General features: G+C 35.8%; 1 protein-coding gene across 1 annotated transcript; it reads left to right on the top strand.

Annotated features, from left to right (window-relative positions):
• Positions 1 to 442: 442 nt before the first annotated feature.
• LOC129004937 (BTB/POZ domain-containing adapter for CUL3-mediated RhoA degradation protein 3-like) lies at positions 443 to 24,898 on the top strand. Its single transcript, XM_054433657.1, has 5 exons — positions 443 to 929; positions 6,515 to 6,774; positions 19,247 to 19,299; positions 20,469 to 20,667; positions 24,049 to 24,898. Exons 1-5 carry the CDS (start codon positions 764 to 766, stop codon positions 24,247 to 24,249), a joined length of 879 nt encoding a protein of 292 aa, XP_054289632.1. The 5' UTR covers positions 443 to 763; the 3' UTR covers positions 24,250 to 24,898.
• Positions 24,899 to 25,809: the final 911 nt, after the last annotated feature.

Raw genomic sequence — 25,809 nt, 5'->3', positions numbered from 1 at the left:
CCAAGGCAATAGACTTCCACCATGAGACAGCCGGTGAGCCAGAGCCGATTCGTAAAAGATTAACCCTTGCCGACAGACCGCCACCGCCCACCACCACCCACCACTGCTCGAGCGAACACCATTACCGCTAGCTCAGTGACCGCAACGATACGTTGAACAGCCGTAGGTCGGTGGTCTAGGTCTGAAGGTCTCGTCTAAAAAGTCGATGTCTGTCATCCGGTAGAAAACAAGCTCGATATTTAACCGAATGCCTACCATATCGTTGTGAACCCAGCGCTATCCTATGGTCGTCCGTCGTCTTGGTTTTGGTCCAGTTAGTGGTTAGTCGGTTCGGTATTCGGTTTCAGTTTGGGTTTGGAGAATGTAATGAATAGAATAATGAAGTGAAAATCAAAATGAATAGTTTTTTTTAGTTTTAGTTTTGTCGTATGTCATGGTCATTGTTCATTGTATCGTATCGTATGTTTAGTAGTAGTAGAAGTAGTATGAGCACTTAGATTTACATTTACATTTAGGCCCCAAGAAATCAGTAGAATTTAGAATTAGTGTGGTGATCTAAATAGACATATATTACTTTGTAATTATCAATCATTATTATGTTGTAAAACGGAATGCAATAGTTGGTATTTAATTGAATGTAAGTTCGGTTAAATCCTAATTTTTAGGCCTAACTACGATGAAGCATCGATCGATGAAGCAATATATTTCTACTGTTGAATCGTTGCTATGACTAGAGATTACCAAAGTATTTGTTTGAAAGATAATGTCTGGTGATCATAAAACTGTAATCAAAGGCAATCCTTCCCAGTACGTTAAACTAAATATTGGTGGTTCATTGCACTACACAACGATTGGAACACTAACCAAACATGACACTATGCTTAGAGCTATGTTTAGTGGAAGAATGGAGGTTCTGACTGACTCTGAAGGTAAGACAGGCTAGATTGGTAAGCATTAATTGGTCTAGGCTACTGCCAATTGGCCTATGTAACTTAATAGGCCAGTTCCTAAACAATAAGGTTAGGCCTAGGATTGGCCACTAATGTTGTAGCCTACCACTGGTACCTTTTTGGCCTAAATTTCTCTAAACTAGATTATTTTTCAGTAAAAAATGATTCAAATGATTTATTTGGCCATTCAGTTCATGCAGACAATAGGCTACGTCAAACAATAGGCCTACAATAAATAATAAATAAACATGCCAAGCTTCTTCTTGCACTCTTGACTAACAAAATTAAATTAAAAGCTGAAATAAACACATGCAGGATCTCAATCAATATAAAACATGCAAAGCAATGCATGCATACTAAAAATGAAAAAAAATGAAAACTACATGCTGCAAGCCATGCAAGGCAGAGAAAAATAAATACCCCCGCCGCAGCAAACCTGCAGACTTAGCGAATTTCCATTTGCCTGATTGGATTTAAACTAAAATGTCTCCTTAAAAATATCACATTTATTCCCTATTTAAACAGAATTAGTTTAATGAGTACTTAGGTTTGCTGCAACAGGGAGGGTGAAAAGGTTTTTTTTATGTAGAATATTAAAAGTTACTGTGGTTTAGTAAGAAATTAATGTATTTTCCAACTTTTATCAAAATATGTTCATAAACAAGCAAACTACAACAGTTGACTTATTCTCCATAAGAATAACATGGGAATTTTAAAATTACAATTTTTTTGAATTTTCTCCGTAACAATTAGGCGCATAATAATACTTCAATATACTAAATTATTTGTTTTTTTAAGCTCTACAAAATGGTTTGAAAAGAAATTGCAAAATTTTGTGTTTTTAGGGTCAAAAATGGGAAAAACCTATTTTTACCCCATAAAACCCCCCATAAACCCCCGTTCCCATAGTCCGATCATGCTGGTTCGCGAACTCATTCAAGTTTATCCCGCCTTACACCTTCAAACCAAATTTTATCAAAATCGGACAACAATTACTCAAGTTATCGTGCGGATGGACACACATATATATATATATATATATATATATATATATATATATATAGATATATAAAAATTTGAACGAATGGTGTTTTTGGCCTCTGGGGACATCAAAATGAAAAAGTAAATCGGTCCCGGGCTTAGGTCTTACCATGAGACCTACGGTAATAGCTACTTCCCTATAGGGAAATTCGCTAATACAGCACTTCTCCCTTGTTATACTGTTATTAAGTTAAACAGGTCATGGCAATTATAGGCCTAGGCCATACCTTAAAGAATAATTCATAACTTACCAGTAGGCCTATGTTCAAATTTAGCTTTAGCTTAAATGACATAACATGAAAACAAATTATTTGTGTTGTAGCTTAACTTACAACCAGTGAATCCACACGACCAACACCTAAATCCTGATTACCGGGTCGTTACAAAAAATAGTTGGGTAGCTGGAAGGTCAATAATAAGGCATGTCTAGTTTACTTATCCATATAAGGTTGCTCGTTAGAACCTGAGAATATTATGTAGCTTTTTGATGGTTCGAAACTGGTTATTTTTATCAAATAACCTATCAACTTGATATTTACAAACAACAATCCCTTCCTTGATATTTATTTATTTATTCATATCAACGGATACACCATTTACAAAATATGTCGTGTTTTAAGCACATGAGCAGAATGAAAAGATAACAAAAAAAAATACAAGATAAGTAACATAATGACCATGAAACAAAGCAGCTTTGCAACAAAATTATAACAAGAAAACAACAACGTGGCAAAAAATTACAGATAATAACATTAACAAAGTATTGTACAGATAATAACAAAAAAAAAAATTAATATTAATTTGGACTTCAGAAAAAGCATATGATTTTGAAAGCAACAACAACAAATATCTCCTCAAGATTTAACAAAATATAAACTATGATGACATTAAGTTCAACGTGAAAAAATAACAACAAACAACAATAAATCTATGAATGAATAACAAGAATGAAAGAGATTTAGGAAAAACAAACAAACATCAGCTACAAAACAGGCCCAACAAAGATAATGTTGGAGCATTTTCTTCTGAAGGAAGACAACTGTTCATTGAAGAAGTCAACTTGTGACCCGACTTCGTTTCCAAGACGCTGCAATCTGGCCAATCCACAATTGAGAGAGTAGTTAGTTGGTAAGTACAGGTGAGCAAATGTATCCGAAGATCGTGTTCCTCTCGGTATAAGGAAATTAATTCCCTCCAGTAGATCAGTAGAATCGATCTCACTACGGACCAGTTTAAACAAAAAAAGGATGTCGTGCAGCTTTCTTCTGAGATGGAGAGGTTGGACGTTGAAGCGCTCCTGAAGCTCCAAGATTGGTGGGGCACGATACTCATAGCCCAGTCGGACACCTAGGACTCGGAGGAAGCGTAACTGTACTTTATTTATCATTTCAATATGGCCAAGCTGATATGGTGACCAGATAATAGAGCCATACTCCAAAACTGGTCGCACTAGGGTCTTATATAACACTAGAAGTGACTGTGGGGACTTGAAGTCTCTTGATGATCTAAGGATGAATCCTAAGATGGAATTAGCTCTTGCGATAATATGAATGATGTGCTCAGCAGGACTCAAGGTAGAAGTAAGTATGACACCAAGATCCCTCACACGATCCTCACGTCTCAGAATATCACCACCAATTTTGTAGTCGAAGGTGCTACATGTTACAAGTCTTGTGAATGAGACAACATGACACTTAGAAACATTGAGTTCCATTGCATTTTCATTGCACCACGTCTCAACGTTGGTGAGAGATCGTTGGAGATGTTCATGGTCTAAGGATGAGGAGATCCGGGAAAATATCTTGAGGTCATCAGCAAACATCAAGCAGTCCGACGTCAGTACACCAATTATGTCATTTATGAATGTATTAAAAAGTAGTGGACCGAGGTGAGAGCCCTGAGGAACACCGGAGAGAACATTGAAGGGCGAAGAGAAGGTGCCACTACACTTGACAATCAAGTGACGATCTTTTAGGTAGCTTTCCAACCATTTGATCAATGGACCACTAATGCCATAACCAGCAAGTTTGGCGATCAACAAACCATGATGAACCTTATCAAAAGCCTTGGAAAAATCCAAGTATATGCAGTCAACCTGCCTTGAACTAGTGAATCCTGATGAAACATATTCTTGAAATGATAGTAGGTTAGTAATGGTGGAGCGGCCTCTTAGAAAACCATGCTGATTACGAGTAATATATTTTTTCAAATAAGCATAGAGATGGTCCAAGACCAAAGACTCATAAACCTTGGCCAAAGCCGATTGGATCACAATTGGTCTATAATTTGAAATACTACTTCGGTCACCAGACTTGTAGATCGGTACGACAAAGCCTTGTTTTAAGGCTGATGGAAAGATACCAGAGAAAAGTAGGGCATTGAATAGGACGGCCAAATGAGCGGCAAGAACAGGAGAGCAGAGTTTCAGAACAGCTGGGGGTATGCCATCTGGACCAGGGCCTTTGGATGGGTCGAGTTCGTCAAGCCTCGATTGAACCTCAGTGGCTGATATTTTGATCAAAGAAAGGGAGTCACTAGTAGCGAAATTGAAGACAGGAATTGGAACATCACTGACACCAAACACTGAAGAAAAGTGACCAGCAAAAAGGTTGCATTTTTCACTTGGGTCTTCAGCCACTCTATCATTTAGGGCCATCTTCGGTGGGAGACTGGATGCGCCTTTCAGGCTGGAGACATGCGACCAAAAGGATTTGATGTTATGAGGAATGCTGTCCTCAACCCTACCAATGTAACATGCATAGCAATTTCCAGCCAGGAGTTTGCATTGCCTCCGCATACATCGAAACCGTTCTAGATCAATAGGGTTTCCAGAAGTCTTGAAATTCCTATGGGCAATCTTCTTCATGATGACTAGATTTCTCAGGTCCTTGGAAAACCATTTAGGGAAACTAGATGTTTGAACTCTCTTCATGGGTGTATTCAGCGTTATGATGTGAGACAGCTGACTGCAAAAAAGGCTGAATGACTGTTCGCAGTCATGCAAGTCATCTAATACGGGCAATGTAAGAGCTTGCACTTGGTTAAATATTGATTCGTTGTTACATCTTCTAAAGTCATGAACAGTTTTTGAAAAAAAAATTTTACATCAGTAAGAACTTCATAAGACACTGGCTTGATGTCCATGAGTCCTAAGCCCAAAACACAAAAACTTTCTTGATATGTTTTTACTATGTTTTAAGCCTCACTTTTATTTCCGCCTGGGCCCATTTAACATGTGGAGATTTTACTTTGAGTTTTACTTTTACTGGCATAGAAGTGAGAACATAACCAAGTTAGCCTATAGAACTAACTTCATTTTACAATAAATTATTTAGAAAAAAAAATTTTACATCAGTAAGAACTTCATAAGACACTGGCTTGATGTCCATGAGTCCTAAGCCCAAAACACAAAAACTTTCTTGTTACAAATAAATAAATAGTAAAGTCTTACCTTAGCAATCCTTGTTATGGTGGTCCGACCATAACAAGGATTGCTAAGGTAAGACTTTACTATTTATTTATTTGATTATATAAGCAATCCAGAGGCTGAAATGATAGATTTCTCAGTTACTATGCAAAAACTTGCATTAATTTAATTCAAACCATATGTTTATGTGAAGTCCAAATGTAAAAATATAGGCTAAATACTATTTCTTGACATTTTTTGTTTAGGCCTTTATCCAATAGTCAATGCTTATGGTCTAATGGCAATTTTGGTAACTTATACCTATGAAATAAATAAATTTGATAAATTTTATCAAAATTTATCCATTAACAAGCCAACTATAGGCCTAACACTAAAACAGTTAACTTTTCTATAAGAATAAGAATTTTAAATGTGCAATTTTTTGGAATTTTATCCCTAACCTTAAATAATAACGCTTCAATATAATAGGCCTAAATCCTTTGTTTTTGTTAGCTCTACACGATGGCTGCAATGAAATTATATTTTTATATGTTAAGGGCATAAATTATGATAAAAACAATTTTTGGAAATTTTTAAATCCCCTATAACACTCCATTCAATGCCCAATCTTGCTAGTTCGCGAACACATTCAAGTTTATCCATCCTTAAACATTCATACAAAATTTAATCAAAATCGTACAGAAATTACTTGATTTATATTGTTCACGGACTCATAGGGCCTGTAGGCCTACATATATAAAAACTTAAACAAATAAATAGTGACATCAAAATGAGAAAGTAAATTGGCCCTGGGTCTAGGTCTAAACGTGCCAACTACAATAATAGCTTTTCCCTAATGGCAAAATTCTATAAAAAGGAAAGATTGAATTCTCCTTTTATTCTAACCCTGCTTATAACATTTTCTTCTAATCAAAGTTAGAAACTTGTAAACATTTAAAGTAAAATTACATTTAGCTCAGTAGAAGAATAATTGTTTTTAAATCACAGACATTTAAAACACAGCAGTCACTTCTCATAACCCTTAGAATCTATCTCAGCAAAGAATGCATAGCCTTTTGCATATTTGAACTATGCTATCATATAGTATATTTTGCAGGGTGGATTTTGATTGATCGCTGTGGAAAACATTTCGGAGCAATTTTGAATTTTCTTAGAGACGGTTTAGTACCACTTCCAGACAACTGCAAAGAAATGGCTGAACTACTTGCAGAGGCTAAGTATTACTGTATATCTGAGCTAGCTGGTGCCTGTGAACAAGCTTTGCTAAAAAAAGAACGAGAGGCAGAGCCAATATGCAGAGTGCCTCTGATAACATCTCAAAAAGAGGAACAGATTCTGATCAATTCAACTCCTAAAGTAAGTATTGAATTTAGACTCACAAAGTTATGGTAGATATACCTGGATTTTAGCTTAATTTCGTAGAGGTTTAATTATTTAGTAAGAATTAAACTGAGTTTTATACTGATGGCATCTATATATTAATAGGCAAGCATGTTTCTTTAAAACCTTTTTTCTCAGCTTGTGTGCGTCGTGGGGTAAATCTGCGCATACCGTTAGAAAGCAATTTTGCTGTAGGTGTGCAGAATCCCTTTATAAATTTAAATAGGCTCAAAGATAAGCACAAAAAATTAGTTTAAAAATTTGAAAAAATTAACATGGATCTTATGCGTTGCCATGCTGGTGACGAAATAACAACGAAATATAAACAGAAAATCAAAACAAATGGAAGAAACTCCAATCACATGTTTTATTTACAGTGTGGGGTGAAAATAGAGAAGTGAGTACAGTACATTACATATTTTTGGTTGAGTTTCGACCACTGGACGACCTCTCGTTTATATTAAAGATCAAAACCATAAACATTTAATTGATCATTGTACAGTTAAATTAAAAAAAACACTTTTTCATTATTTTTTTATTCTTTTTGAATTACTTTGGGCTAGTTATCTGTTAAAAGTGGAATTGATAACAAAAAACAATAACATTTACTGTATCTTCATTGACACTGACATTTTGAAATACAGCAGTGTACGATTATTTTGTTGTACAAGGTTGGCAACGCTCCATGCAGTGGGCGCGGCCGGGTTAGCAACTTCCAGAGTTAGCGAATTCCGCTGCGGGACAAAATCGAGTAAGCGGGTTCCGGAGTTAGTAAATTCCTGACTGAGACGGTTAGCCAGTTCCAGAGTTAGCCAGTTCCGACACACAACCGAGTTAGCGAGTTCCTGAGTTAGCCAATTCCTACATCTCGTTTTTACTAACACTATCCCCAATATTGTACTTTATTCCTTTTAACCCTTTATCATACTTACTTTTCCTACTTTCTGCTTTACTGACCAACCTCTGATAAACTGACATTACTTTCTGATCATAGTTAAATTCTCTTTCAGGTGGAAATGTGATTAAATGATTTAAAAAGTAGTCACTAGGCCTAGCAAACATAATTTCATATGGAATGTGACCTGTGGAATCATGTACTGAGTGGTTTAGACAATTATCAATGAAATTTAAACATAATGCCCACTTAGTGGGTTTTTCTTTTTCTTTTCATGACATAAAATCTTACAAATGTTATTAACTTCTTTATTTACCCTCTCACACGGGTTAGATTGTGGATGATATACTGAACTGTGTATTGTTTTAATACCTTTAGTGTTTAGTGTGTTGTCCCAGTCATTAGCAGTAAATTGTGTTCCCCTGTCACTTAATATGCATTTTACATCACATACTAATGGTAGATAGTCATTAAAAATGTTGCCTACCAAAGTTTTTGTATTGGCCTTCTTTATGGCATATAATTTCACAAATTTTGAATACATTTCAACCACTGAAAAAATATATTTAGTACCTCCTACACTTGTTGGCAACTCCCCAATGATATCTACACAAACTAAGTCATTTAATTGTTTTGGCAATATTGGCTGTTAACCCAGCTGTTTCTTATTTCCATGTTTGGCCTTTTGGCAGAGCAAACATTTACCCAGTGATTGCTTGACTATTTTTTCCATGCGTGGAAAAACACAATATTCTCTTAAGATAAATAAAATGTTGTACCCCCCCAGATGTCAAAATTTTAAATGTGTGAACTTAATTAGCTGTTCAATCATTACTTCTGGAATACAAACACACCATTTGTCATCATCGATACTTTTCCTTTTAAACAATATGTCACTGTATATTTTAAACATTTCCCTGAATTTCTCACTGAGTGCGCCATTATTCTTCAAATTATCAATAACTAACTTCTCGTTTTTGGAAGAAAAAGCTGATGATTTCTAGAAATGACATGGACAAAGATCAATACTGTAGAGCTAGAAATGGTCTAAACATTGCTATTAGAAGAGCCAAACAAAATTATTTCCAGAGAGAATTAGCAAAATGCTCAAATTCAAAGGGTTTTTGGAAAAAAAAATAAGATGAGTGGGGCAATTAAGGCGAAAAATGCTGAACTCCCATCATTTCTTAGAAATCCAGATGAAATTAATACACATTTTTCAATGATGGGAACTGGCTCTCAATTTCACTTTGAAACTCTTGATTATTACTTACATTTCTACTAACATTTCCCAGTGTGTAGAAAACACATTTTCTTTTAGAGCAGTAACAGTAAGAGAAGTAAAAGATGCCATAAACAAGATCACCTCTATGGCTGTTGGCATTTCTAGATGAGATAACGATCAGCATGATAAAGATGGTAAGTCCGTACTGTATTGAGGACCTGTTGAATGTTTCGTTGGCTACGGGGGTGTTTCCGGATGACTGGAAGGAAGCCATTGTCATTCCTCTAGCCAAAGTTGGTGCTCCCTCTTCTTTGGCCGATCTTCGCCCCATCTCTGTGTTACCTGCCCTCTCCAAGGTCTTGGAGACTATTGTTGTCTCTCAGTTGGTTGATTTCCTGGAGTTGGAGTCAATAATTCCAGCAACACAGTCTGGCTTTCGTAGGGGGTACAGTACTTCAACTGCTCTGTTACTGCTTTGTGATGATGTCATAAAAGCTAGAGCTGAAAAGAGGTGTACCTCTCTTGCAATGCTGGATTTTTCGCAAGCCTTCGACTCTATTGATCACGATCTATTGTTGGCCATGATGTATCACTACAGATTTGACCAGCAGGTAGTGTTGTGGTTTCACTCCTACTTGAACGGAAGATGCCAAAAGACCAAAGTTGGATCTGAGATCTCCGCCCCCTTGCAAAAGTCCAAAGGAGTCCCACAGGGCAGCTGTCTTGGACCTGTCCTGTTTACTTTGTTTGCCGCATCTATGGGAAGAGATTTGCATCATTGTCGGTTGTATTCATACGCTGATGATGCTCAGCTGGCTTTTCAGCATGACGCTGACCCAGCAGATCAAGCAGTCTCTGATTTCAATTCTGATTTGGATTCTGTCTTTGCATGGTCTATGTCCCATGGCATCAAACTGAACAAGAGACAAATGTTCATTGGTGACTTTTTCTGTCAGCAGGGTTGTTCGGTCTGAGCCCCTGTCTGGTGTATGCCTTGGTGGAATTCCGCTCAAAGAGTGTAAAGCTCCCAAGCTTCTTGGTCTTCATTTTGATCCTGAGCTCTCCTTTTCTGATCATGTGAGTTACGCATGCCAGAGAGCAATAGGTCGTCTGAGAATGCTGTACAGGCATCGTGACTTGTTCCCCAAACCCACCAAATTTCGGCTTATGCAGGCACTTGTACTGTCTGTGTTTGATTACTGTCTTCCAGTGTATGGTAATGTTATATCAGTAAGGGACATGAGTCTAATGCAGAGGGTGCAAAACATGTGCGTCAGGTACGTCTGCGATCTGCGAAAATTTGATCGAATTTCATCAGACCTCACATCTCTTGGCTTATTGCCTATGGCTGACCTGTGCCTTTTACGCACTTCCTGCATCATCCGGAGGGTACTGTCAGAGTAGAGACCTCAGTACCTGAAGGTAAAACTGAGAGTTAAGGTATAACTAAGTTATTCATATTTTACTAAAAACACACTTTTTTACCCTCCCTTTAGCACCAAGCCTAGGTACTCATAAAACCTAATGTTAATTAAATACATTCAATTGAAAATCAATTCAGGCAAATGGAAATTCGCTTAGTCGGCAGGTTTGCTGTGGCGGGGGTATTTTGATATCTTAATTAGTTTGGGCAGGATCTTCCATCAAAGTTGGGTTTCCTCCCATAAGATTAACATGGGGGAATCTATATCTATATATTTAATACACAGTTGTAAGTCTGTTTTCTCAGTAATTACTGGACCGATCTACAAGATTTATGTCTCAAATTAAAGGGGATAAAGCGTAGATTTGCCGGACTTTCTTAGAATTTACGTTTTTTCCAAGGGCTACGATCTACAGCCCTTCAAAGGTTTTCAGCTGTTTAATGTTTGTCAGACATTTGTTATTATTTTTATAACCTAACTTTCAGTATGTAATTAATAGGTGTTCCTGTTTATAAACACACGATTTTGATCAAGAAAAAGTGTATTTGTTAACTTTTTATACCACAATGTATGATTTATAAAGGTATTTAAACATTATTTTTATATGCCATTCTCGTACCGGTACGAAGGACGGGTACTCTGCTAGTATAGAATGATTTTGAAAACTGAGGATGTTTAAGCATTACACACTTCAAAAATTCTGACTTTATCTTGTTAAAAAGCTGTTTTCTTGTTCTGTCCAATGCCATTTTGATTTGTTACTTAACATATGACTGAAACCCAACGTTAATTTTTCAAAGTTTGCTTTAAAGTTTTCTGTAAAAATTACATAGCCCTAAGAATGATTGTAATTGTTTCAGGTTTGATGGTTGTTTGCAGGGCCGGTTCTAGGAATTTTTCAGAGTTAAGCGAACACCCGAATCAGCGCCACTTAGGATTCCCCCCACCACCCCCCTCCCCCAAACCAATAACATAACATAACCGTATTTGTGAATTTTTTCCCAATAATTTTGGGAAGAACTTTTTTTTTAAGTTTAGGTTAGAAGAATACTTGCAATAAAAGACTGTTTATTATTCGCATAAATTTAACATTTTTACAGTTTTACTCATCATATAAACTTTAGCAAAACCAAGGCCACACTAAAAAACAGACCGTAATGCTCGTCAATCATGACGTCACGATAGAAGACGGCAATGACGTAATTAAGGTTATATTTTTGTTTTCCATGAAAAGATTAAAACAAGCGGCTGATCACAAACGGTAAACATTACATCATTGCCGTCTTCTATCGTGACTTCTTTGGGCTGACTGGACTCGCCACCAGATGATTTAAACAAAAACATCTACTCATTGATTTGGCTTCTTTTTATCTTAGACTAGTAAAAATAGCTTAAAATTTACCTGTACCTAGAAGTAATTGTAATATAATTTCTGCCAATGGATTCTTATGTAAAAATGACTGAAAAAAACGATGGTGAAAAGTCTACCACTCTACGGAGGTGCGTTGGCCTTGTATGAAAGGTTTTTCAAAATGGCTACCGGAAATATTTATGTTTTTAGCCAATAAGTCCTAAATTATTACAGGTAGCTTAAATAAGTAAATGAGTAAATTTCAAAGAATTAAATTGCGCAACTTTTGGTATATAATAAGTTAAGTTAAGGTAAGTACTTACATTCTTACAAGAAAATAATGTTGTCAAACAATTTCAATAATTTATTGTAATTCAGGGAAATTTTGAGTTATGGATTTCAACTTGGCAACAATGATTGTTTTGTTCCAGCTGAGAGTTCTAATTGTTGTTGTTAATATTTCAACATGTTTCTAGTTTACTTTCATGAGTTTCATGTTAATCCCCCTTAGTATGACGATTGTAAAATAGAAAAATGATCATCGAAACCTGTTTTATTTGTGAACAAACTATACACTGTTAATACTGTTTAATACTGTTCTAAGAAATGGCGACCATACAAAGTAGGTATTTTAAGCCAAGTATGAATGGAGATGAGTGTAGGATGAGTGGCGCGATCTTGTAGTCTTGTTAGTGACTAAGGCCGACATTCCTTAGACACAGCTGTTAATAGCCCATACAGCTAATGGCAACTAAAGGACCTACAGTTTATAGTGGAATCCGAACCACATTTTTCCCTTGGTAATTACAAATTGGTCTAATTATCAGGATAGTACTGCGGATAGTCGTAGTACTCACCTGTGCGGACGTTAATCCACACTGGGGAGTATCGCATCCACAGTGCATGCCTATAAATATCCACAATTCGTGGCCTCCTAGTTGCTGGATTACAGGACGACGCCACGCGTCCCAGTTGTGAGGTGTCATATCTCACTGAAAAAGGAATTGAAGCAATACACTGACCTGTAAGGCAAGGAAAATAACTGAATTCCATGTAATTGTTGGTCAAAAAGTTCATAAAAAATATAGGGCACAGTTTATTAATTTAAAGTCTCCATTCAGAAAGAAGGAGGATGATACCAGTTGTTCCCGTTCGACACGTTTTAGTGAAACTTATTTTGATTTCAAAAGTAATTGTTTTTTGTGCACAGCTGAATTAAGCCTAACATACAAATAGAGGAAAAAACAAAAGTCAAAATACGTGTTCTAAATGTGTTCGATTTGCCTTCTATGAAAGCATGTTATTAAAAACAATGTTTAGTAAACTTTCGAAATGGAAAATCTATACCACAACAACTTAGTGACGTTCCTAAAGCTCTGCCCAGTCGCCCAGGAGATGAAGTACGCCAAAAAGCATTTTAAAAGTCGCAATGTACATGAGAGAAAACGATGAAGAACAATTAGCCATCAGTGACATAAAATGAAAGAATTTCTTCCTGCATCCTGTTAGTATGAACCTTTTTCAGATAAGTTTATGAAACAGATACTCATATACCATTTTGAGAATGAAATCTTTATTGACACAGTTGGAACTAAGGACATTGTTACTTTTAAAAGTACAGCTTCTTATGTGTTGCAGGAGTATCATAAATCAAAAACTAAAGATGAGACTGAAAAAGAACAAATAAATATGATTTCAGCTGCAGCCACATTAATCCGCAACGAGATTAAAGATATTCCTATTGTTGTGGTATATATAGATTTTCCATTTCGAAAGTTTACTAAACTTGTGTTTGATAACATGCTTTTATAGCAGGCAAATCGAACACATTTAGAAACCGTATTTTCACTTTGTAAGCCCATTCATCATTACGTTAACTGTACTTTTATAACACTGTTGTTCTTAAGTTTAGCGTCCGAGTTTCAATCCATTCGTTTTTTCCTCTATTTGTATGTTAGGCTTAATTCAGCTGTGCAAAAAAAAACAATTACTTTTGAAATCAAAATAGGTTTCACTAAAACGTGTCGAACGGGAACATCTGGTATCATCCTTCTGATTTCTGAATGGAGACTTTAAATTAATAAACTGCGCCCTATGTTTGTTATGAACTTCTTGACCAACAATTACATGGAATTCAGTTATTTTCCTTGCCTCACAGGTCAGTGTATTGCTTCAATTCCTTTTTCAGTGAGATATGACATCTCACAACTGTCGTGTATAATTTGTTCACAAATAAAACAGGTTTCGATGATAATTTTTCTATTTTACAATCGTCATACTAAGGGAGATTAACATGAAACTCATGAAAGTAAACTAGAAACATGTTGAAATATTAACAACAACAATTAGAACTCTCAGCTGGAACAAAACAATCATTGTTGCCAAGTTGAAATCCATAACTAAAAATTTCCCTGAATTACAATAAATTATTGAAATTGTTTGTATTTTCTTGTAAGAATGTAAGTACTTACCTTAACTTAACTTATTATATACCAAAAGTTGCACAGTTTAATTCTTTAAAATTTACTCTTTACTTATAAGCTACCTGTAATAATTTATGACTTATTGGCTAAAAACATAAATATTTCCGGTAGCCATTTTGAAAAACCTTTCATACAAGGCCAACGCACCTCCGTAGAGTGGTAGACTTTTCACCATCGTTTTTTCAGCCATTTTTACATAAGAATCCATTGACAGAAATTATATTACAATTACTTCTAGGTTAACCAACAATTTTACTAGTCTATCTTCCTCTTACAAATTTGCCTTACCCTTTCTTACAAATTTGCCTTACCCTTTTTATAATAAGTGCCAGACGTTTTTTTTTCCGCCATTGTTATATAAATTAAACTTAAAACACTCGTAATCATTCACTTATCAACAATCATGAATCATCAAAACAACGCCATTACGATACCGATACACGCTAATACGCTAATACACTAAAAGAGTGCAATACTGCTCTAGGATAAGAGTCAGAAGGGAGGGGGAAGTTTCTTGTTGTGACAATTGGCGCTGCGCGCTTGCATGTCATCTCGAGCATGAGCGAGTCGTGAAATGAAACCCACAGGCGCCGCGCTGTACGCTGCCGAGCGTCAGCTCACTACAAAATCGAAACTGCAAATGGCATTGAGTCCTTGAGTTGTATAGTGCTTTACAAATATACACATTTTTCAAGTGCTGTTGGTACAAACAGAATTAATGCCTTTATTGTGGTATACTTGAACTCTGAGCGAAAATAAACAAAATTACGTTGTTCACGTAAAAAAAATTGTTCCGTTGGCGACACGGCGCCACTTTTTCGTGGCGCCATATGCGGCCGCGTAGTTCGCGTATGGGTTAAACCGGCCCTGGTTGTTTGAAATCAAGTATCTTTTGAATGTCATCTGGATCTGGAGAAATTCCATCCCTACTGATTATGTATCCCAAAATATTTACTTCCTGTCTTTAAACTGAGACTTACTTAGTTTAACTGTTACCCCCCATTCTCTTAATTTAGTTAACACTTTGTCAACATGTTCCTCAAAACTATTAGAAGTAATTAATATGTCATCCACTTATGTGGTTACAAACTGATCAAATTCAGGGCCTAACATTTTATCTACTGCTTTGATAAAATGTGCTGTACTTACACAATGACCAAACGGTAATCTACAGAACTGCCAATTTTTTCCATTAAAGGTGAAAGTTACATACTTGCGTGAATCTTTATGTAAAGGTAATTGTAAAAACCCACTGGTTAAATCTAGTGATGTTATAGTAGTTTACGCAACGATTGCGTTAAATTAGTCTTTACGACATGAGTAGAAAATTTAAGGCACGAGCCTTGGCGAGTGCCTTAAAAACTTTTACGAGTGTCGTAAAGACTATTAACGTGAGTTGCGTACACAACTTTAACTACGGCCGTTTTTTAATTACTAACAATCACTACTCATAACTTCTTAGAGAGGTTATGTTTTCGTTTATTGTCATTGCCACTGAAAGTGATTATTTATTTTGCTTCCAACGGTCCAAACAAACCAATTTACACAACGACTTATTGTAAAATCAGCTGATTTCATGTAATTACATGTTTGTAAATCTTCGTTAAATAATATGTTACTTTTTTCAGGGAATAGGTTCTGCTAGCAGCATTCTTACCATAAAATCAGGTACAATTAGGGAAATATTGCATATTTTTGGACAACTAAATAATATAGTGAAACAGTTAATTTACATACATAGTTATATTTCAGCATCGAATATGTAGTCCACAACGAGTTGGGTGAAAAAGTGGTTAAGAGGTTTTCAAAATAAACCAGAAGCACATTTTCATTTATCAATTTAACCTTATTTTGTTTTGTCTATTTAATGAATTGCTAGTATGTAATTTAATACCTTTGTTTCGATTTTGGTGGCAAAAGATTAGCAGAAACAGTTTGTGCTCTCATTTCCATCTCGTCAACTTCACTTTCACTAACTGACATTTTAAAATTAGTTTAATCTACCTTCCTTTAACTTCCACCAACTTAGGTAAGAATACCCGAGTATCAACAGGAACAAGTCGGATCAACTATTAAAATTGTCAACTGATCAGCTGATCAATTGATTAATTGACGTTTGAAACATTACAATTTTACTTCTTTTCTCCCAAATCCTTGAACCTCATTGGTCCGTTACCCGTGTTGTTATGAGAAAAACTATGCTGTTATGAAATGAAACTATACTGTTATGAAAGTAAACAGCTGTTAAGTGAAACTTTTCAATTCTAAGAACTGGACTGAAATGGCTACTTTAAAAAACGGTCGTAGGTAAAATACTTTACTCCAGTAAACTTTTGTAATATGTCATCTATTCTCTCAGTCCTTTGACAATCATTAACTAAATTCTTATTCAAATTTCTGGCATCAATACATAACCTAACACTTAAATCGTTTTTAACTACACAAACCAAAGGATTTGAATATGGACTATTTGACTCTTCTATGACACCTATTTTTTTCATTCTACTCAATTCAGCTTCCACAGCTTTGCGTTTACTAAAAGGTACTGGGTAAGGTTTCCCCCAAAACACTTTATCATCTTTCAAATTTAAAACTATCTCTGTGTCTTTGTAACGTGCCTATTTTGAGGGGGGGGGGTCAAACTGGCCTATTTGTTGGTCTAGCCTATCCCTAGGCATAGCCTACCAGTCCTAACCAAGGTTATAGGTTAGAAGGCTAACCTTAGTTATAACATCATCAGTAAGGTATAGGCATGATACACTGTTGTGTTTGGTAATAATTAAGTGTAGAACGAGAGTTATTAATACTGTATGAGCGTGATATAAACCTTATACAGTGTTTTATAGCTTATTGACTCACCAGCTATGTGTTTCGCAAGCTAGTGCTCAACCCGGCTTGGTACTTCGAAGAAACTTTCTACACTTAGTAAACCTTAGGCTAATAATCCGTCTCAAAGACGTGAGGAAATGCGGAGTGAATAATATAAACCGACAACTTAAAGTTAAAACTCATTGTCGTGTGAAACAAACACAATATAACCTACAGTCAACACAACAACAAGAAGCTCGAGTGTATGACTATTTAGCGGCTGCAGACAACGGCGGCCGGCTAGCTTTTTTCGGGTTAGCAAACAGCAGACGTTCCGGATCAGCTGAGCCCCCTACTTTGCTAGAGAGGGCAGCGAGAGGGATGAGCCGAGGAACCCTCAGACGGCAACTAGGAAAGTTAGTTCCTCACCAGCCACGAGATAGGAGAGTTCCTCACCAGCTACGATAGCGATCACGCAAGGGCTCTTACCGTGCTAGAGTACCGAGTTCGTAATAGTTCATTGGTTGGAAGTAATAGTTAGCTCGTGTGACACTTCAATACACATTGTAAGTCTTATATTTCAATAGATATAAGGTAAACCGAGTTATTTATTTCCAGGGTGTAAAATACTAGTTTTTAAAATCAGTTTTACTAGATTTTATATTTTCACTCCTGTTAAAAACCAATGGACTTAGGACGTAGACATAGACGTAGACATACTTTATTTGCTCAAAACATTCCATACATGTCATAACATTTAGAATAGGTGCATGGTCAAAAGTTTTTTTTTATTTTTTTAAAGAGGTTGGTGGCCTCTTTTAACCTTGCATTTGCCTGTCCACATAGACTACAGATCTGTACATAGACTACAGATCTGTGTGTGGAACATATCCAGCAAAGCAAGGGGTGAGCCGGTACAGTACAAAGGTGAACTGTACTGATAAAAGTTAGTGGAAGTGACCAGGATCCGAACCTACGACACTACTGCCTTGGGCCCGAATTCCGCGACGCTACCGACTGAGCCACCGACTCACCTAAAAAATTAAATCCATACATAAAATATTTAACATTAAAACTTAACTTAAAATTAAACACTTAAAATAAAAATACAATTTTCTAAATTGTAGTTCTGTAAAAATTCTTAGACACAGCTGTTAATTAATATAGCCCATACAGCTAATGGCAACTAAGGGACCTACAGTTTATTGTGGAATCCGAACCACATTTTTTCCTTGTAATTAACGAATTCGTCTAATTATTAGGATAGTACTGCGGATAGGCGTAGTACTCACTAGTGCGGATGTTAATCCACACCAGGTAGCATCGCATCCACAGTGCATCCCTATAATTATCCACAACTCATAGCCGCATTATGTTGTCCATAATAACGATTATAAATAATAAAAAAAACATTATACAAATTTCTTCTCTTTGGTGGTGTTCTATGACGTTCCTTTTTTTCCATAGTTTGCAAATCGGCTCCTTCAGTGATAACAAAGAAATGCAGCCCAGTGTTAATTCAGTTTTCTTTTTAGTGTATCAATTTATCCAGGCTCTCTTGCTTTTTTCCATTGTAATATTTACGCCAACCCAAATTCAAATAGTAAATATTTCATTTCAACCATGTCAGTAAATGTTTGTAACAAACTGTTGAATTAGCAAACTTATTGACTGTTTACAATTAATATATGTTCTTCTTCTCACTTTTAATTTCTGACAACAGCTGAAGTTTCATAACAATGTTTGTTTCCCATCTTAATCTTATGGAGAAATACGAAACTTTAAAGGGCCCCAGGACTTCACTCCCTAATTATTTCCCTAAAAGAAAGTTTCCTGCACAACTTCACGTTGCGCTCTTTCCAATGACACCAAAAACATGTCAATCGGTTCAGTAGTTTCGGAGGAGTAAATGTCACAAAAAACCTGCTTGTGTATTAAATAATTATAGATTATATTTTTATGATGTAAAAGGCAAATTAATTATGACATTAATGCCCATTTATATGCAGTTTTATGGGTTTGTATGTATAGGCCCTATGCCCTTATAAGTTTTGGATTAACTGGTTTTCAGTTACCCGTGGTCTCCCAACCTCTTATTACCCTGTACAATGGTTCTACTGTACTCTTATAACTAATGGTTTTACCCCACACATAGCTCAGTCTCCAGGTACTACATTATTGCAAACAGAAAAGAGTAAAAACAAGACACATTTATGAGAAATTGTTTTGAAATGGCTTTTTAACATTGAATGTTTTTTTCAGCCCGTAGTCAAACTACTTATCAACAGGCACAACAACAAATATTCATATACAAGGTAATGTGATATCTTAATTATAGGATTATAGGATAAGCAATAAGTTTATAGTTCATATGATTTCATGTCTGATCAAGTGGAAATATTGTTTAGATAATAGCATAGACTATTGGATACTGAAGTCTACAATCCCCAAATCTCCAAATTAGTTTGTTTTTATAAATAGATTAGCTTATGTAAAATATATATTCCATACACATTGTTAGTATATCTGATAGGTAATTTAAAGTTTATATGTTGTCTTGGTAAATTTACAAAAATTTCCAGTGTTTTTATTAATGTTGCCAAATAGCTAAAACTGTAATGATCCTGAACTTTGTTATATTATTCCTCAATAAAACACACCATATCACTATACATTTTGACGAATGCAAGACGAAGGGGCGTACGTTGCAGTCTGGTATCAATCAAACACAAGTTTTGCTAACACACCATTTATTAATTTTAACAGCACAAGCACATTGATGAACATTTAGCCATGATCACATATCAGACCGGAAGACCTCCGTTTCTCGCTCTTGGGTCTACATACCTACTACCATGATCAATTACATAATAATACACCATATAAAATATACACCAGCGTAAGTACAGATGATGATAAGCCTATGTACGTACGCCCTTCGTCTTGCAAGCCTTGTACTTCTGCTCCTTTTCAGATGCTTTCTCATAATTTTGTTGAGGTCCTTAACATTGTATTAATTTATTATTTATTTATAATTTTTAATCCTAACATTTTATTAATAGGTTTTTGCCTTGTGATACCATCATTGCTATATCCTTGTTACCAATCAGCATTAAAGAACAAAAAACGTAAAGCTTTTGCAACAATGCTTATTCCAATATTGCTGCCACCAATCGCTATTGTAATGATAAAATTTGATTACATTGTAAAGAGAATCCAAGTGTTAAAGACTCATTCCAGTAAACATAATTGATGAAAATGCACATGTGGTGATAACTTGGATTTCAAGATTTATATTGAAAATTTGATCCTCGTTATTTTAATAACTGAAATAACAAATTCCTTGTGTCTTTTAAGAATCAATATATTCAGATTTTATTGGATATGTTTTCCTCACAACTTTGGATTTTAGAGATATTTAGGTCATTAAACCCTCAGTAAATATTTTGTTTAATGTAACATTGTACAGTAACATTTTTTACAGCACATCTGATGACAATTTGCTCAAGAATATAGAGCTTTTTGACAAGTTGTCATTGCGGTTTAGTGGCCGGGTTCTGTTCATCAAAGACGTCATTGGATCCAGTGAGATTTGCTGCTGGAGTTTTTATGGACATGGTAAAAAGGTTGCTGAAGTTTGTTGTACGTCAATTGTTTATGCCACTGATAAGAAGCACACCAAAGTAAGTGATTCCATTTAGATAGGTCCTACTATTAAATAGGTCCTAAATAGGATTAAATAAGTCCTACTATTCAAACAATGTCACAAATTTCAAGTAAACACTATTTGCTAGTGTGCTAGCTTGTTTCTCATAAGACATCATTGTCGTAGATCACATGGATGCTTTTATGTGAAAACTGCACAACCACGCATAATGATAATGCCAATCAACCTAATAGCTGGCAAGCCTATTAACATGTTCAATGTGGCACCGAAATTGGCTATATCACTCGTACGGCTAAGATATTAAAACTCAAATTATTTCCCAAAGGTTGTTTCTTTTTGACTTGATATATTATGTCATCATTCGTAACAGGAATACTCGTCATGCGCCGCATCGTCTGGCTGCCATGTAGAACCAACGCACGTGACACTAAAGTAATCCTTGGTTTGTGTTGTAAACGGTTGTTGTCCGTATCTCCTAGTTCACCTTCTGTGAGAATGTCATCAATCCGTGAAAAATTAGCCACAATATAACATTCAATATTGCACAACACTTAGTCATAGCCTATAACACACTAAAACACAAAAACATACACACAAATAACAAAAACCATGCACGATGGAAACGACGCTGCCCGTGGTAAAAGTTGACTGTCAGAGATGGCTCTTAATATAAATTTCATTTTTATGGTATATCCTCTGGATCACTGATTTTTACAATAAAAGGTTAAAATTATCTGTATCTGTCAAGTAACCATGGTTTGTAGTTGGTTGACTACAGCTGTTTCATGTTAATATTAACACATCTTCAGATCAAAATGTTGCATTGATTTATTCCATAGAATGGTCGTCATAAGGTTTAAAGTTCACTAAATAACACAAACACGTACACGAAACATTTAACACTGATTGGCCAAAACACAAAACAAAAAAACGCGTAATAAACATCGGACACGTACGGCGCCGGTAGAAGGAAGGTCATGACTGCCGTGTGCCGGAAGTGATAGCCCCCCACCCACTATCAGCTGTTATCTATTGTGGTCTAAGATGCGTATGGCGGCACTGTAAATAATATTCGACTCGAACGAGAGTTTTTCATTTAAGATTTTTTCAGGCTGTTTTTGTTTTTGAAGCACGGTATATTTCGAATTCTTCTAATGTGTCCATGTATTTTCCTTTGTTGCATGAATAAAGAACGTTGAGATTATTGTTTATATCTGTATAATTGTGGTTGGAATTAATTAAATGGTTGGAAAATGCTGACTTGGAGGATATTTTAGGCAGGTGTTCTTTAAACGGGTGGTGAATAATCGTGTCGTCTGGCCGATGTAGAAGCTTGGGCAGTCGTTGCAAGACAATTTATAGACTCCGGTTTTATTGAACTTGTTGTATACCCTTTCTTGTTTCTTTCTTAATTTGAGCATCGAATCAAGTTTATTTTACTTCTTGAATGCCACAACAATGTTGCTTTTTGTCATTTCGCTTCTTAAGGTGTTATTAAGAGCAACGCCATACTCAGCACTGACGTATTTTTTATTATTCCCACCCAAACTCGGTCTGGTTGTGTTGGTGTGTTTGTTAATGAGTTTGTCGATTATGGAAGGTTTGTAACCGTTGGAAACAGCAATGTACTTTAATATGCAAACCTCATTTTCGTAGTCAGTATTGCAGAGAGGAATGGACAATAGGCGGTGGATGAAACTATTATAAGCAGCAATCTTGTGGCTGTATGGATGGTGTGAAGATATGTGTATTGTCTGATCAGTCGTGGTTGGTTTCCGGTATATCTTAAATTGCAAACTATTTTCGTTCTTTGTGATAGTAAGAAATTTATTGAATTGTTGTTTTCGGTTCTGAGTGAAGCTTATGTTGGGGTGGATACTGTTTAAGAATGTGCCAAATAGTTTTAACTGTCTCTCATTGCCATCAAACAAGATCAAAGTATCATCGGCAATACAATGAAAACTTCACTGTAAAGAAAAATAAAAAACTCAACAATAAACACATTCAAATATAAATATTTAAATATGTTTATTTGTCAAGAAAAAACCTTTGACTTCTATTTTTATATATTTAAATATTATTTAAATATATTTTTCACTCTCCTTGTTATCACCTCAATAACTCTCTAACAATTTAATCTTTACAAATTTTGGTTGCCCATGGGCTTGAAGAACTGAGAATAATATAAACAACAGAGCGTTGGCAGTGGAAACTTAATGTTAAAATAATATTTGAGTGGGCCCTGTAGAATAAAATAATCCCCAGAAGTCCTTATGGGACGTCCCTGGCACTGTTTGAACGATTTGGTCAAACGAACGTGAATTTTCAATGGCGGTCTGTGTTTGCCGGTAAAGTTACGTTAACACTTTCTTGTTCAAAAACTGATTTTATTTACACCACGCGCGGCAAATATATCCCTGCGGGATATAGGCTTAACGATTGATGGAAATAATTTTGTCCGGACAAACACCGCGGATTGAATTTAATTTGCACGATCGATTTTTGATAGCTCAGCTAATACGCGTCGGAAGGGTAGAAGGAAACAAGAACGACTGCGAGACTAGAACTAACCCATGGCTGCCCAATTTACCCCCACTGGGTGCTTGCTTATTGTTCCAAACAGCTGATTATCTGTATAAAAACACGCAAATCGGTACATCATGTTTTGTGTTTTGGCCAATCAGTGTTAAATGCTTTGTGTACGTGTATGTGTTATTTTTTTGTGAACTTTAAACCTTATGACGACCATTCTATGGAATAAATCAATGCAACATTTTGACCTGAAGATGTGTTAATATTAACATGAAACAGTTGTAGTCAACCAACTACAAACCAGGATCACTTGACGGATACAGGTAATTTAAACCTTTTATTGCTTAATATAAATTTATTGTATCAAATTCTTTAAAATATCTTTTGAAACCTTGGTATTATCTGCTTATAGCTAGAGGTGGGCGTTATTTAACGTAGGAGGACAAATAATAGTATTACTGAAGAATCACCTTGGTAATAGATTACTGAAAATATCCTATTATTTTTGTAACTTCTGAATAGTTAGAACGAGCAATTGAAACAACACTGATCATGTATTTCTGATTTTCTATTAATAAATACAGTATATAAGATTTACTGACTTGTAAGTATCGAGTATTTTATGTATTGTACTCCATGCATTGGGCCGATGCCTCTAGCTCAGAATAAAGCAAGATGTCGAGCAACTAAGATAAATGTTTTAATAAAGCCCTACAAGTACGACTAGCCATATTTCACGGGGCGCAGTCGGTGAAAAAAATGTATTAGATGTATTAGACCCTTTAAGGGTTAGTTTTACCTGACCATTTTTTATACTCACTGGCTATGAAGCCAGATACAATGTTTTAGGATTTTTTTATTTCAGGTTGAGTTTCCTGAGGCTCGGATATATGAGGAGACCCTGAACATTTTGCTGTACGAGAACCGCAATGCCCCAGATCAGGAGCTAATGCAAGCGACATCCACCAGGGGCGCTGTCGCTGGAATGTCTTCTTACACTAGTGATGAGGAGGAAGAACGATCTGGTCTTGCGAGACTGAGGTCCAACAAGCAGAACAATCAGTGAGCGTTGTACAAGCCCGGGCGCTAGGAACAACAGTGCTTTGGGACAAGACCAATTCTGGGGCGCTAAATGGTTTTGATGAGTGAAGAACAGTGTTTTTCAGTATTTTTACATGATAAAAAGGGGTTACTAGTGATATTATGATTGAAATGGAATGAAGAGTTTATGATACAGTGTGATGGGTAAATAAAATAACCCGGTGATTTTTAGACTAAAATGATATTTTGTAAAATGCTGGATCATTACATTAAGTTTGCTTAAGTGTTTGGAGTTAAGACTCAGGAGAGTTTTGTATTGTCAGGATATACAAGAGCTCATCGTTATAAGTGAAGTTGGTATAGATCTAGTCTTTGTACAATCGTCTGTTTCAGTTTTTAGCATGGACAACATGAAAAATTGTAAATTGTTATAAACATATGGTTCATAAAAATAACTTAATATTGTGAGTGGTCAGTACAACATCAAACAGAGACAAATTAGTGATTCCAGGGGAATTAATTACTCCTATATAAAATTGAATTTTTATAAACATAAGATCTATAATACTAACTAGATTAAACGAAACCAGTGATTAATCCCTTGTAGGTATGATAAGATAAATAATTTAATCAAAAAAAACCTATCCTCAATATAATGATTTTATAATCCTGTAGCAATGTGTTTCATGTTTCCAAAATGCAATTTAAGTGTTGTGTCCTTGCTTCATTAAGTCCAAAACTAAATGTTTTGTAAACTCAGGCATTTTTTACTAAAATGGTCTGTTCTGATCTCCAACTCATGGTTTGTAAATGCTCAATCCTTAACTGCCACAATCCAACACATGTCGTGCAAATCTGTTGACTCAATGAACTGCTGGACATAATCAATTGAATTATTGTAACTACGAGGGCGGTTTTTTTACTAAGGGCCAGTTTCGCGTATAAATCTGTAGTTCGCTTGTACGCTGCAACAAGAATCATCACTATTTACTGGCATCATTTGTGAACAAAATGACACAAATTTCAGCTCTGTAGCTGTCATATACGCTTTGCTGTGTGTTTGAAATTTTTGTAAACAATCAAATCTCCCGCCGCGTCTAAGTTAAGGTCAGTGATAAGTTTTTTGATTACAATAAACATATCCGATGCTGACGTTCATCGCCAAATGACTGAAGGTGATGTCCCTAATACAATGAGTGAGGGTAAAGCACGGAAATGGGTGTGAAAATTCAAATTGCTGTGAAATCCTTTTTTCGTAGTGGTCTTCTTTGAGAAGTCTGGGTACCCACCAAACACACAATTCCCTTACGAAATGAGCATTTTCATGGCCATTTTTGAACTCCCTAGCCTATGTCTGCACTTTCCACTCTGAAAGAAAATTCGACTACGGGAACAAGAAACAAATTGTAAACTTTAAACTAAACTACTAAACTTTATTCAACTAACTAAATTTATATACACGCTTCCACAATGAAATTTCTTACTGGTCAAGAAAAAACTCAATCCTCACCTATAATTACGCTGACTCACCTTTGGGTTGGAGCTTGTTCGCTGCGCTCACTTGCTTTCAGGTTAGCTCGTTCGC

The sequence above is a fragment of the Macrosteles quadrilineatus genome, unplaced genomic scaffold (genome assembly GCF_028750875.1).
Source record: "Macrosteles quadrilineatus isolate MER2022 unplaced genomic scaffold, UCM_ALF_1.0 Scaffold_13__1_contigs__length_4303367, whole genome shotgun sequence".
In the NCBI taxonomy this organism is placed as follows: Eukaryota; Metazoa; Arthropoda; class Insecta; order Hemiptera; family Cicadellidae; genus Macrosteles; species Macrosteles quadrilineatus.
This window is presented reverse-complemented; position numbering and strand designations above follow the sequence as displayed.

Coding starts and splice junctions, on each gene's coding strand:
- LOC129004937 (XM_054433657.1), top strand. CDS start 764: ATGTCTGGTGATCATAAAACTGTAATCAAAGGCAATCCTTCCCAGTAC. Junction 19,300..20,468: donor AACAAATATTCATATACAAG/GTAATGTGATAT, acceptor CATTTTTTACAG/CACATCTGATGACAATTTGC. Junction 20,668..24,048: donor CTGATAAGAAGCACACCAAA/GTAAGTGATTCC, acceptor TTTTTATTTCAG/GTTGAGTTTCCTGAGGCTCG.